The 14,457-nt window shown below is 42.2% G+C and overlaps 1 protein-coding gene across 1 annotated transcript in view; it reads left to right on the forward strand.

The window, feature by feature from the left end:
* WSCD1 (WSC domain containing 1) overlaps window positions 1–14,457 on the forward strand; it is a 156,372-nt gene that overhangs the window by 81,472 nt on the left and 60,443 nt on the right. The window contains exon 4 of the mRNA XM_072138212.1: window positions 1,881–2,059. Within this exon, the coding sequence (XP_071994313.1) occupies window positions 1,881–2,059 (179 nt within the window). The remainder of the gene's footprint in view (window positions 1–1,880; window positions 2,060–14,457) is intronic.

Genomic DNA, 14,457 nt, shown 5'->3' on the forward strand with positions numbered 1-14,457 from the left:
AGATAATCCCGCCAGAATTTAGATGGCCTGTAGCTAGAATGCTAGCAGAAGCAAAAAAAATTATAGCATTATGCTAGAATTTACCAATATGAGAAAATTTTGCATGAGAAAGGAACCTTAATAACAACTATATGCATCAAACAATGATATATTCTTATAAAAGCTAACTGCATAATTGGCTTTTATTCTTGTTTCTTTTTTTTTTCCTTTTGCTTTTTCTTTTTTTTTTTTTCTTTTGTTTTCTCACAAGTGCCTACGAGTTATATGAGATTAAAATCTCATGCCTTTATAGGTATTAGACATCTTTATGTCTGTAAAGTAGTTGCATCATGTAACAGTACCAAATATATTTATGATATAGAAACACATTTTGATGTAACTCTATGTGCTATGATGTACTGCTTTATGTATAAATGTAATGATAAAGTTTTAATAAAAAGAATTAAAAAAATTAAATAAATATAAATAAACAGTAAAAATCATCATAAACACATTAGGTAGTGACGTGTCCGAAAATGCCCGATCTATCAAAATATAATAAAGGTTTTTCACTGCGTTTAACCCCCGTAACGGAAAATAGCGCCATTTTTTGCCATTTAAAAAAAATTTTTAATTCTATAAAAAATGATCAAAAAGGTGGTACAGTCCTAAAAATGATAACATTGAAAACATCATCAAAAGTCGCAAAAAAAAACAATACCAATGCTCTGTATACCAAAGTATAAAAAAGTGCTAGCGCCAGAAGATGGCAAAATCTTTTTGTAAATGTATGAAAACATTATAAAACCTAAACAAATTTGGTATCCCTGTAATCATACTGACCCAAAGAATAAATTAGACATGTGATTTGGGGCGTACAGTGAAATCCATAAAATCCAAGCCCACCAGAATATGGCGCAAATGCGTTTTTTACCAATTTCACTGCATTTGGATTTTTTTTCCCAGTTCATGACATGGAATAATAAATACCACCATTTTGAAGTGTAATTTGTTACGCAGAAAAAAAGCCATAACACAGCTCTGTACATGGAAAAATAAAAAAGTAATAGCTTGTTGAAGGTGGGAGTGAAAAATTAAAGCGCAAAAACGAAGAAGGGCATTGGCGGGAAGGGGTTAAAACATAGTAAAACCTATATAAATTTCGTATCCCCATAATTGAACGCACCCAAAGGGGATGTGTCCCCTGGAATACACCGTAAAAATGGTTGGTGCCCACAAGAAAATGGTAGAAATGCATTTACTCCATCAATCTCACCACATCTGGAATTTATTAGCAACTTCCCAGTACACATGATGGAATATGATGCAGCTGTATGCACAGAAAAATGTCAAAGTTATGGATTTTTGAAAATTGGAAATGAAAAAGCATTCAAGGGGTTAATTATTGCATTGCAAAAGTTGAATGGCAATGAGTGTCCTCCAGTCTCATAGAAGTAAATGGATTTCCAGTCATGTGCAAACAGCTGTCCTTCATTTACAGAGAGTATTTAGGGTCTCAGTCTACGATGGATTAGTTCCTCCTGTAGGACAAAATAATCAAACAAATATGCATTATTCTGTGCAAAGTTTCATAACAAACTGGAATATGATGCATTTCTGTCTCTGGTAACAAATTACCATATATACTCGAGTATAAGCCTAGGTTTTGAGCACAAAAAATGTGCTGAAAACCCTAACTCGGCTTATACTTGAGTAAAAAAAATATTGGTTTTACCAGGTTTTTGTGGTAAAATTAGGGGCCTTGGCTTATACTTGGGTCGGCTTATACTCGAGTATATACGGTATCTTAAAGACCAGACAGTTATTTAAAAAAAAAAAAAAACATTAAAAAAAACATTTTTCCAATATAAATTGAATTTTCACTTTTTATTCTGTTTTAGAACATATATTTATGCAGGTCTTTCCTATGGATCTGAATGTTACTGTGGCAACAGTCTGCCCCCAAACCGAGCCAAAGAAGAAGACTGCAACAATGAGTGCAAAGGGGAGAAAGGTTCCGTCTGTGGAGGTGTAAACCGTCTCTCGGTCTTCCAGCTAGAGAAGCCTGTGGTCAAGCAGAGTAAGTTGTGAATAGATGCAGTATGAGTTTGCTGACCTACCCATGAACCACTTCTCAGCATTACACTTAAGAGATGAATCCGTTTCAATTACCGTTAACGGGAAAATGTACCATTTAAGAAGGCTAAATGTTCTCAGTCTCAGATTAGTCTACGTGTTACAGCTGATATGTCTGTTTGTCCGGAGCCTTTCACTGCCGTAGGCCATTCTGCCTTTTAAAACTTACACTGATTTTTATTACAGATTTAGTTGAATACTAAAAGATTGGAACCAAAAAGAGAAAATTCACACCGAAATGCACTTTTTCCCCAAAAGTATTAGGTTTAACTTACTCTAAAATCCGCTGTCAACAATGGCTACTTGTTTCATTAATTTTATAGTGAATGTACAGATGGTTAAATATTAATGTTCCCTCTCTTTCTGGACTCAACTTTTTCTTGACTCTGATAAGTATAACACATGGGGGACATTTATCATACGCCGGCGCTCGTGCTTCAGCCTCTTGATGTTTCCGGCAGGGTCCTGTGCAGCGTTATCACATGTGAAAAGTCGCCGGCTGCAGCAAGTGCACAGGCGTGGGGGCAGTAACGCCCCGCACCTTCCCACTCCCAGCCGGCTGCGCCCTCCGCTCGCCCGGATGCGCCCCCCTTCACGGCCTCCTGGCGTAAAGGTGGATTGGGCTAAATAATTGCAAGTGCTATCAATAAGCTAGCCGTGGCGCAGAGATACTGATAAATATGCCCCATGAACTCTATAGCATTGCCTGTTAGGTGAAGGGAGAAATCATATTGTAAGATTCCTTTAAAGGTACAAAAGGTAAATTATTACGGCTTAACTCTGAAGTTACCTGGTCAAAAATAGTTTTAGCATAGCTGGAGAGAGCCTTAGTCAACAATTTTATAGATACTTGTATCATACTGCTGGACTTCTTCCTAGTGCAGACAGAATGTTATAGAGCAGGATGAGCTGAGCAGATAGTATTGACCAATACAGGGGATAGCCTCTTTGGTGAGCTAAATTAATACTGTAATATATACAAGGTCATGTTAACAAGTGCTACAATTTTACAGACTGTAAATACATTTTTCCTGGTTTCTCTTCAAAATTATAATTAAGTAAAGTTGCCGGTTTAGATCCCCATTTAAGTTTTTTTTCTTTTTTTTTTTTTTTTTTCGTATGGAACTAATACAGTTCTTTAATAAGTAACTCGAGAATATAATTTGCAAATATAATTTATTATTTATTTATTTTTCTTTAAAGATTTAGCCCCAAATCTTGAAGACAGTTTTATTATTCCATATGGTAATAAATAGAGATGAGCGAGCACTAAAATGCTCGGGTGCTCGTTATTCGAGACAAACTTTTCCAGATGCTCGAGTGCTCGTCTCGAATAACGAGCCCCATTGAAGTCAATGGGAGACCCGAGCATTTTTCAAAGGGACCATGGTTCAGGAATAAAATGTGTTATTTAATTGAAAAAGAATGTCTTCTGATAAGTTAGCAGATGTATGCAAACATCTGCAATCTATTCTTCACTGTTCCGCGCGTATATTATCTCCCGACAAGTTAACAGATGTGAAGAACAGTGAAGAATAGAATAAAAACAGTGAACACAGTGAACACAGGATCATTTAAGTGAAAAACGCAGTGAAAAACACAGTGAAGAATAGGTTACAGATGTTCGGCACATCTGCTTACTTGTCGGGGTGATACGCTGTCCCGGGATCCGCTCCTCTTCTTCCACTGAAGTCTCCCCCGCGCTGCCCGATGTCTCCCCCGCGCTGCCCGATGTCTCCCCCGCGCTGCCCGATGTCTCCCCCGCGCTGCCCGATGTCTCCCCCGCGCTGCCCGATGTCTCCCTGCTGCCGTTCCGCGCGTATCTTCCGACAAGTAAGCAGATGTACCGAACATCTGTAATCTATTCTTCACTGTGTTCTTCACTGTCTTTTTCACTTAAATGATCCTGTGTTCACTGTGTTCACTGTTTTTATTCTATTCTTCATTGTTCTTCACTGTGTTTTTTTAATTAAATGCTCGATCTCGAGCAGGGGAAATACTTGTCCGAGCAACGAGCCGTTTCGAGTACCTTAATACTCGAACGAGCATCAAGCTCGGACGAGTATACTCGCTCATCTCTAGTAATAAATACATAAAAAAATAGACTACTAAGGTTAAAGTTTTGGGCTGTAGAGAATGAGGTGTCCCAGAGGAAAAGTAACAAGAAACCGCTTTTTTGTCTTCAGCATGTGGCTATACATGGTCAGGGTGGGCAATGGGAAGTTCTACAGTATATAAATTTAGACATAGTATATTAATACTTTAAGAAATATCAGTAACAGCATGTCAGTGAGGCCCGTGATTGGTCGAGCAGGGACCTGCCCACAGACAGTGCCCGGTACTCCACAGAAGCTGTAGAGTTGCAGCGGCAGTTGCCAGAGGACTTAGGATGGAAGGGGGTGTTAAAAATGTTCTTTTTGTTACTATTTTATGCTAATATTTTAACCATATTAATATTTTTAAGGAGATTCCCTTTACCCATATGTTCGTTATGTGATATTCAGTAATGTTGTCATCACTGCATCCTATTTTGATGGACATTTTATTATTTATTGCAGATTTCTTCTTTACGGTTATTTCCATAGCTATAAAGTATTTCCAGAGGATATTTCTGCTTCCAATAAATTCTTACCTGATTAGAGGTTCCCTTCTCTGTGATGGAAGCCGTAGCACTTTTTTGACAATTTATTTCCCATACTCCCCACTGACATGCAAGTAAATTACTGCAATTCTTATATGTGTGGAAATGGCTCAAGTGCCATATAAAATTTTCGAAATGAAAAGCAAACCCCTGTAATTTAATCACATAGCCAGTAATATTGAGCCGTCATAAATGTTGGGAGATTACTACACATACTGGCTCCCCACAACTATACCAGAAGTCACATTATTAGTTTTCTCATTCTACTAAGATTTTATTATTGACTCTTATGGTAGTTGTAGCCGTAAATGTATCAGAAGGATGGAAGTATGATGAAAGGGAATGCATCAGCAGAATATTACCGATTTTGTAAACCAAGTTTTTATGTTAAAGAGATTTTTTTTAGCAATTATGATGTGTACAAAAATCTTTCCATACTATCTACTGTATACCTTATATACTCGAATATAAGCAGACCCGATTATAAACCAGGGCTAGGGTGAGAAATGCATTGGTCACAGCCTTCCCCCAGTATATATCTATTCATTCCCTTGCCCCTAGTATACAGCCAGTCAGCCCCAGTTTGCCCCTAGTATACAGCCAGTCAGCCCCAGTTTGCCCCCAGTATACAGCCAACCCCAGTTTGCTCCAGTATACAGCCAGTCAGCATGGCCCCAGTATACAACCAGTCCCAGTTTGCCCCCAGTATACAGCCAGCCCCAGTTCACAGCCATCCCCACTCTGCCCCGAGTATACAGCCATCCCCAGTTTGCCCCCAGTATACAGCCATCCCCAGTTTGCCCTCAGTATACAGCCATCCCCAGTTTGCCCTCAGTATACAGCCATCCCCAGTTTGCCCACAGTATATAGCCAGCCCCAGTTTTCTCCCAGTATACAGGTGTCCCCAGTTTGCCCCCAGTACACAGCCAGCCTCAGTTTGCCCCCAGTATACAGGCAGCCACAGTTTGCCCCCAGTATACAGGCAGCCACAGTTTGCCCCCAGTATACAGGCAGCCACAGTTTGCCCCCAGTATACAGGCAGCCACAGTTTGCCCCCAGTATACAGGCAGCCACAGTTTGCCCCCAGTATACAGGCAGCCACAGTTTGCCCCCAGTATACAGGCAGCCACAGTTTGCCCCCAGTATACAGGCAGCCACAGTTTGCCCCCAGTATACAGGCAGCCACAGTTTGCCCCCAGTATACAGGCAGCCACAGTTTGCCCCCAGTATACAGACAGCCACAGTTTGCCCCCAGGATACAACCAGCCTCAGATCGCCCCCAATATACAGCCAGCCTCTCAGTTTGATCCCAGTATACAGCCAGCCTCAGTTTGCCCCCAGAATACAGCTTGCCTCAATTTGCCCCCAGAATACAGATTGCCTCAGTTTGCCCCCAGTATACAGCCAGTCCCAGTTTTCCCCCAGTATACAGCCAGTCCCAGTTTGCCCCCAATTTATAGCAAGCCTCAGTTTGTCCCCAGTATACAACCAGCCCCAGTTTGCCCAATTCATAAAATAATAACATTAATAAATCATCATTCCGTAAGCCAAGTTTGGGGTTTTTTGTGTGTTGAAAAACTCTGCTTATAATCGAGTATATTCAGTCTGTACTACAGAAAATTATAGGCTGAAATTTTTAATCTGGCCAATAAACCTTAGGTAAACCCTTGACTGCCAATGGACTTTTTGTATTTTACGTTTCTGTTTATCGCCCTGCACCTTCAATTCATAATTTTTCCATGTACAGAGTTGTATGTGGGCTTATTTTCTCTGTAACACATTGTACTTCATAGTGGCAGTATTTTATCTTCCACTATACTTCAGCACAGTTTTCTTTTTCAATATGAAATGATCCTGCACATTTTCTTATTAATGCATATTTTTACACTAAGGAAAACTAAGCCTAATGGGCATCTTTTCATGTCCTTTTGAGGTCCATTAGAAAATAAAATCATATTTTGTAGTTCTTTGTACAGAGAGACCAAAATCATTTTTTGGAAATTCTCTCTTTAAGGTGCTATAATGTTAGGTATTTCAGGTAGTTGTCAGATACTGTTTACTCCATTTACTGTATTTTTCATGGTTTCCAACCCACTGGGCTAAATCATTCGCAGCAGAGAGTGATAGAAGATTGCTGAAGTAAAATCACTCTGGCATTCACCAGAATTATTTGTGATTCTTCAAGGGAAATGTTTTCTCATATGTGGAGCTTTTTATTCATATTATAGCAGCATGTAGTAATACCCTTTAAAACTGCAACAACAGAAGCCATGTGTAGACTTTCACAAATGTCATACTCAGGGGTGTCGCTAGGCTTGTGCCCCGGATCTATTGGCCAGTGCCCCGGATCTCCCTGGGTCAGCAGGACATTTGTCCCGCTGCCCGGGCATCCTCCCCTCTCTCATCACAATCCATGTCCTCCAGAAATAGATCATGATGAGAAGCTGCACAGTGCACAGAACGCAGTGTACACTCCTTCCTCTGCAGGACCTGTGATGATGTCACGATCACATGACCTGCAGGGGGAAGCAGTGCACAGAGCTGCATGTGTGAGGTGAGAGGGAGATGGACTTGTGAAGTCGACATATCACCTGCAGTCACTGGATGTAACAAGTAGGGATTTCTCCTGCGTTTCTGTAGCTGTATAAACCTTCAGTAAAGTTGTTATTGGCACTACCAAATGTGAGAGGGCTATGTACAGGAGGGGGTATTACTGACAGTCCGATACACATGCATTGGGGCCTGTGCCCCGGATCTTTTACCACCCTAGCAACGCCCTTGGTCATGCTATAAACAAAAGATATACTGTAGTGCGGGGGTAGCAAACCTATGGCACTGGTGCCAGAGGCGGCACTCTGGGCCCTCTCTGTGGGCACCCAGGCCATCGTCCCAGCATGAAGTTCACCAGACAGGACTCAAAGAATCTTCCTATGGAATCTTCCTACAATGATAGGTGAATTTGCTGAACGATTGAAAGTTGTCAAAGAACAAGGAGAAATAAATTACTGCTTATATTGCTGTGCTGGCACTCTGCTATAAATAAGTGGCTTTTGGTTGAAGTTTGGGCACTCAGGCTCTAAAAGGTTCGCCATCAGTGCTGTGATGCTGTGAATATTAAGATCTGTGAAAAGCTGACCGTAAGTTGACTTAATTTCATGAACTGGCCACAGTGCAGAGGGTGGGACTTCTTGCTTCGTAGTGATATATCATATAAGGAACTCCTTCTTCCCCAATGTCATCATGATTATAGTACATGGGAAAGAATGGACTCCTTGGGGGTCATTTATCTTTATTTCTGTTTGCAATTTTTTGGGCACATTTGATTTGCGCCTAAATTTGTGACTTTTGCGCTTGCCATTAAATCTAGCCACACAAGAACTTTTCAGTGTTGCGCCTGATATATCTTTACAATCCAGATGTGAATGTATAAAAAAGTTGCAATTTCGGCGCAAATCAAGTTGCAAATAAATACCAGTCCTAACCAGGCATAGGAGAAAAAAAACTTTAAAAGTAGTTGAAAAAGAGTTTGAGATTTTTGTGCAACTTTTTAATAAAAAAAGTAAAAAAAAACCCTATAGACACAGCTGCCTGATATATCAACCTCTAAGATAAATCAAACAGGTCCAAAAGTCTGAAAAAACAAGCAAGGACACACACAAATGTCCCGACTAAAGATATGACCTCCTAAAAGAAACTGAAGAAACATTTCTGACTTTTGTGAGACTTTTTTAATAAAAAAATTGCAAAACCCCATATATACAGCCGCCTGATATATCAACCTCTAAGATAAATCAAACAAGTCCAAAAGTCGGCAAAAAGAAGAAAAAACCCACACCAGTGTCCAGACTAAAGGTACATTTTATTATCTTGATCATTATATACATATTAAGCCGCGCATTGTAGAGCATAATATGTATATAACAGTTCACATCTTCCACAGTACACAGCATGAATGAGCAGCTCAGATAAGAAATGTCAGGGGAGAAGGAGGGGACAGAAGAATTACATGACTAGAGATCTCTCATCTTTTCTTCCTGCCGTATACTTCCCCCATGTGGTCAGCAGCTAATGGGATAGATCTGTGTATGTTCATAAGTGTATATGTCAGTTTATAATGTGTGCATATAAGTGTACTTTTAGCTCTGCTACATCTCACAGATACGTGCCTGCTTCCCCCTTCCCCCAGATCACTTATCTCCCTGTAGTTTGAAGCCTCTCTCTCTGCTCAGGATGTCCTGGCAGCATGTGATCAGCAAGCGTCCCTGAGCTACGTGCAGGGGGCTTGACTACAAGCTCAGCACAGAAAGACACATAAATCTCAGCCCCATGCTGTCGCACAGAAATCCAAAATGGCAGCCACCCGAACCTAAGTCAGAAGTTACAGGGTCGTGTCTAGGGGCAACTGAAATTGTGTACACCAGGACTGATAGAGACAGGTTGGACTTATACCTGTGAATTGCTGCATTTTTGTTAATAACAGTGAATTAGAGAATGTGTATATTGTTATCCTGAGTACATATAAGAAACTTGTGTTTGTGGGAATACCCCTTTAATGCCATGTGAGGAAGCATTTCAGAATGAATAACCCATCTGCTGTTTGCTGTTGCAACTGATTTTTACAAACTATTTCTGTATAATATCCTGCAACCTGCTCTTGTTTGATCTAACAAATCTGCTGCATTTCCATATTTAATATATTCATAAAAGCCATTGTGTTAATAGTACTGCAGTAACACAAGGGATTAGGTGCATGAAATGCTTTATATTATCTATCTGACACGTGCGGCATTATTTTATGTTTTCAGACGTTAATTACAATGATAGCTCATCTGTGTGTCAGTAATCTGCCTATTCATTTAGGAAAATAAGCGCTTTCTCTACTCTTGCCGGTAATGAGTCCAATAGATAAGAAAACATCAGGCAAGGCTCGGAGGGCAAGTCAGCAAGTCTCCAAATAGATAAACAGAGGAGCAAGTCAAGAGGAAAAGACTGATGTATTCAGGGAAGGAAGTCATATACAGGCCATTTGCTTCCATGCATTCCTTACCTATCTATGCTGAGTATAGGACTTGTTCTGATAAATTCGTATAGTGTAACTACACATCAGCATTTTTGTTTTTTATATGATACGTAATGTTATTACAAAGCTTTACTTATGAATTCTTTATTTTACACATTTTTAATATATTTACATAACATATGCTTGGACAACACAAACCCAATCCATATGTACATAATACACTTATCCCCCTAGAGTCCCACAAAATAAAAATAAAAAAAATTTAAATAAGAGACCCTCTCCCCCCCCCAATCACCTAACCTCCTGATCTTTCCAGAACCCTTCTGTTAAACAGTATTAACCATCAAATAATGAATACCAATAGAGATAACCACTACAATAGAAAAGAAAATAATAGGTCCCTATTAGAGATGAGCGAACACACTCGTCCGAGCTTGATGCTCGTGCAACCGTTGTGTTTAGCTCTTAGTGACACACATATCCATCTCAAACACCTAAGTGGGACAATTTATTAGGGGTTTGATTTGAATTAGGCACAGTCTGCTGATTTATTTTTTTTTATGTTTATTTCTTTTTATAACTCAAAGTAATCAGGCACAGCACAAAATCCAGTTGTGTGCTTTCAGTGTAGGTTAGAAACTAGCCATAGCAATAGGATAGCATCGTTTTGTTTAAAAAAAAAAAAAAAAAAAAACCATTTGTCCACTAGTCAGTCTTTCACGCAGTCCACCCATGTCACCGAAATCAGCACTCCTCCAGCTCCTCCACCTCAGCCTCCTTCCCCCCAGTCTGCCCCCTCCCAGCAAAATTTGGCATTTGAACCGGCATACTCTGAGGAACTGTTTTCTGGACCCTTCCCACAAACCACTTGTCCGGTTGCTGCTGAGCTATTTTCCGATGCCCAGGTTTTCCACCGGTCGCAGTCTGTGGGTGATGATGACATTATTGACGTGGTGGAAGAGGTGTGTAAATAGGTGTCAGACGATGAGGAGACATGGTTGTCAGACAGTGGTGAAGTTGTTGTCAGGGCAGGAAGTCCGAGGCGGGAACAGACTGAGGGATCGGAGGATGATGAGGTGACAGACCCAAGCTGGGTTGATAGGCCGGGTGAACACAGAAGGTGCGCCGCATCTGTGCGCATTTCAGGAAGTCCAGCACAGATGCTGCCACTCTCAGGGCAGCGCAGCGCCGCCTCCAACTGCTCGCTCACCGACTATTGTGCGACGTGCCCACGAGGTGGAATTCAACATTAACCATGTTATCCAGAGTTTACCAGCAGCGCAGAGCGATTGTAGACTGCTAGATGTCAACTTCCACCAGAACTGGTAGTCAGGTCAGTCAGCTTCCTCAAGTCTACAATGAGGAGTGGACGTCTGATATCTGTCAGGTGCTGAGTAACTTTGAGGAGTCAACACAGAAGGTCAGTGGCGATGCCGCCATCATCAGCCTCACCATCCTGCTGCTTGGCCTGTTGAAAAACTCTCTGGTCAGCATGAAGTCGGAAGCTTTGCGCTCGTCACAAGAAACGGGGGAAGAAGATTCCCTTGTTGATAGCCAAAGCACCCTTAGGTCTGTTTCTCATCGCATATTGGAGGAGGATGAGGAGGAAGAGGAGGAGAATGTTGGCGAGACAGAAGAGGGGACCATTGTTCAGTCCTTCACTGTTCAGCGTGTATGGGCAGAAGAAGAGGAGTTGGAGGAGGAGTAAATGGACAGTCAGGCCAGTGAGGGGATTGAATTCTTGCGCGTTGGCACTTATGGCAGATTTCATGCTAGGCTGCCTATCCCGTGACCCTCGCGTTCAAAGAATTTATTCCAGCCTGATTACTGGGTATTCACTCTCCTGGACCCACTGTACAAGCAAAATCTTTCCACTCTCATCCCTGGAGAGGAAAGGAGTGTGAGAATGCATGAATACCAGCAGGCCCTGGTGCACAAGCTGAAACAGTATTTCCCTTCTGACAGCGCTAGCGGCAGAGGGCGTACTTCTGCGGGACAAGTAGCGAGGGAGAGTAGACGAGCAGGCAGCTTGTCCAGCACTGGCAGGGGTACAAGGCCTTTGCCAGTTTTATGTCACCCCAGCAAGACACCCCAGTCTCGGCAGAGTAGGGCTGATCTTTACAGAAAGATGGTGAGGGAGTACGTAGCTGACCATACCATTGCCCTAAATGATCACACAGCTCCCTACAACTACTGGGTTTCAAAGCTGGACATGTGGCACGAACTGGCGCTGTACGCCTTGGAGGTTCTTGCCTGCCCTGCCGCTAGCGTGTTGTCCGAGCGGGTTTTCAGTGCAGCTGGTGGCATCATCACCGATAAGCGTACATGCCTGTCGACTGACAATGCTGACAGGCTGACGCTTATCAAGATGAATAAAGCCTGGATTTCTCCGGATTTTCATTCTCCACCAGGTGAAAGAAGCTCAACCTGAATAATGTATGCACTCCTCCTCCTCATTGTCCTCCTTCTCCTCCTCTTTGTACACTAAAGCAGAGGAAACTGGCTATTTTTTGCCAGGGCCAACTGGATCTAGCTATAGTACTCTATGTATTTAATTTTTCTGGAGGGCCACCTACCTGGTCCACTGTTTGAAAAAATTTTTGGGAGTGCCACATACAGGCACTCAATCTATTTAATTTTTCTGGAGGACCATCTACCTGCTTCTCTGGTTTAAAAACTTTCTTGGACTGCCACATACAGGCACTATCCAAATTAAATTGTCTCCATAGCAGCCTCCACACGTCGTCTTTTTAGCTGCCTCCACACGTTGTCTCCATTGCTACCTCCACACGTCATCGCCATAGCTGCCTCCAAAAGTCGTCCATATAGCTGCCTCCATACATGGTCCCCTTATCAAACGAGCTGTGTCAGGCAGAATTTTGTGTTGTTTTCATGGCTTCCACATCAAACTTGTTAACTTTGTCGCCACCCTGCTGTGTAATCCACAAAATATACTGGCAATCTTTCATAATTTACCGATATTATTTCAGCGCTTCTTGCGCATTTGTTTATATACCCCTCACCCGCCATAACCCAAACTTATAAGAACACTACTACACTTGATCTTATACAAAAGGTTCTTAGAAGTGCTGTTTGGGGAGTAGCCGAGAGACAGGGGCTTGTATTGGCGAACGCTCGCCTGACAGCTGAACGCCAGCTCCATCCCAAGATCCAACTAACATAGTTTTAACTGCAGCACCTTTAATATACTACTAGATCACTGCCTCCATACATCGTCCCCTTATCAAACGAGCTGTGTCAGGCAGAATTTTCAGGTGTTTCACCAGATACATAGTGGAACTCGGCCCATCTGTCGCCGCCATGCTGGAGACCTGAAGTTGCAATCATAGCAGCGTAATATGGATGCCCCATACTGTTTTTTCTTAATCATGGAACCATTTCCGAAAAAACAATTAAAAATAGAACCACTATGCTATTCCATTATTCCTAGGTGAAATATTCAAACGACCCGGCCTGCTTTGAAAATTATAATTTTTTCAAAGTAAACGCTTCTGGCCCCCAGGCCCATTTTGGGTGGGGAGGAGCCGAGAGACAGGGGCTTGGACAGGCGAAGACTCGCCTGGCAGCGGACCGCAAGCTCCATCCCAAGATTAGTCAGCCCCAGAGGCATCCATGCATGCTGCCCCTGCTGTTTCCTGTACATTTTGCCTCCACGATGCTCCACAGCATCCACCAATGTCTCCATGCGCAACTTTCAACTCTCTATACCCCAGACGCTGGAGCACGAGAGGATATGCAGCACATCATCCCCTTATCAAACGAGCTGTGTCAGGCAGAATTTTCAGGTGTTTCACCAGATACATAGTGGAACTTGGCCCATCTGTCGCCGCCATGCTGGAGACCTGAAGTTGCAATCATAGCAGCACAATATGAATGCCCCATACTGTCGCTCTTAATCATGGAAGTTGTCTCCATGGCTGCCTCCACATGTCGTCCCCTTATCAAAAGAGCTGTGTCAGGCTAATTTTTCGGGTGTTTCACCAGATACGTTATGGAACTTGGTCACTACGTCGCCACCATGCTGTGTTATCGACTAAATATACCGTCAACTTTTTGTTCACATAGGAAATCATTTCAGCGCTTCTTGCTCACCTCCTTTGGTGAAGCCTGAGTCCATTTAGGGTATGTCGCCATGACACTCTCTAGCCTGCCACTGCTGCTGCTGCCTCTGCATGCCGTCCCCTATAGTGTCAGGGTCAATTATTGCATGTTTTAGATGCTATCTAGCCTAATTCGATTACTCTGTCATGGCCATACTGTTGCCCATAATTTTGGCATAATGGTGCGATTAAGCAGCCTCAGAGGCATCAATGCACGCTGCCCCTGTGGTTTCCTGTCCATTTCCGTGGTGTTTCCATCCTTTTCTGAGGTTCCCAGGTGTTTGACCAAGCTTCCCTGTGCAGAGCCTTGGTCCCCTTTGAAAAATGCTTGAGTCTCCCATTGACGTCAATGGGGCTCGTTATTCGAGACGAGCACTCGAGCATCGGGAAAAGTTCGTCTCGAATAACGAGCACCCGAGCATTTTAGTGCTCGCTCATCTCTAGTCTCTATACTATCCACAAAATGAATACCAATAGCAGTATATAAGACCACAATATAGAAGTCAAAGCACAATAGCCAATACAATGAAAAAACCTTCAATCTTTATTTCAACATGGCC

Source organism: Engystomops pustulosus, chromosome 2 (assembly GCF_040894005.1).
Source record: "Engystomops pustulosus chromosome 2, aEngPut4.maternal, whole genome shotgun sequence".
Taxonomy (NCBI): Eukaryota; Metazoa; Chordata; class Amphibia; order Anura; family Leptodactylidae; genus Engystomops; species Engystomops pustulosus.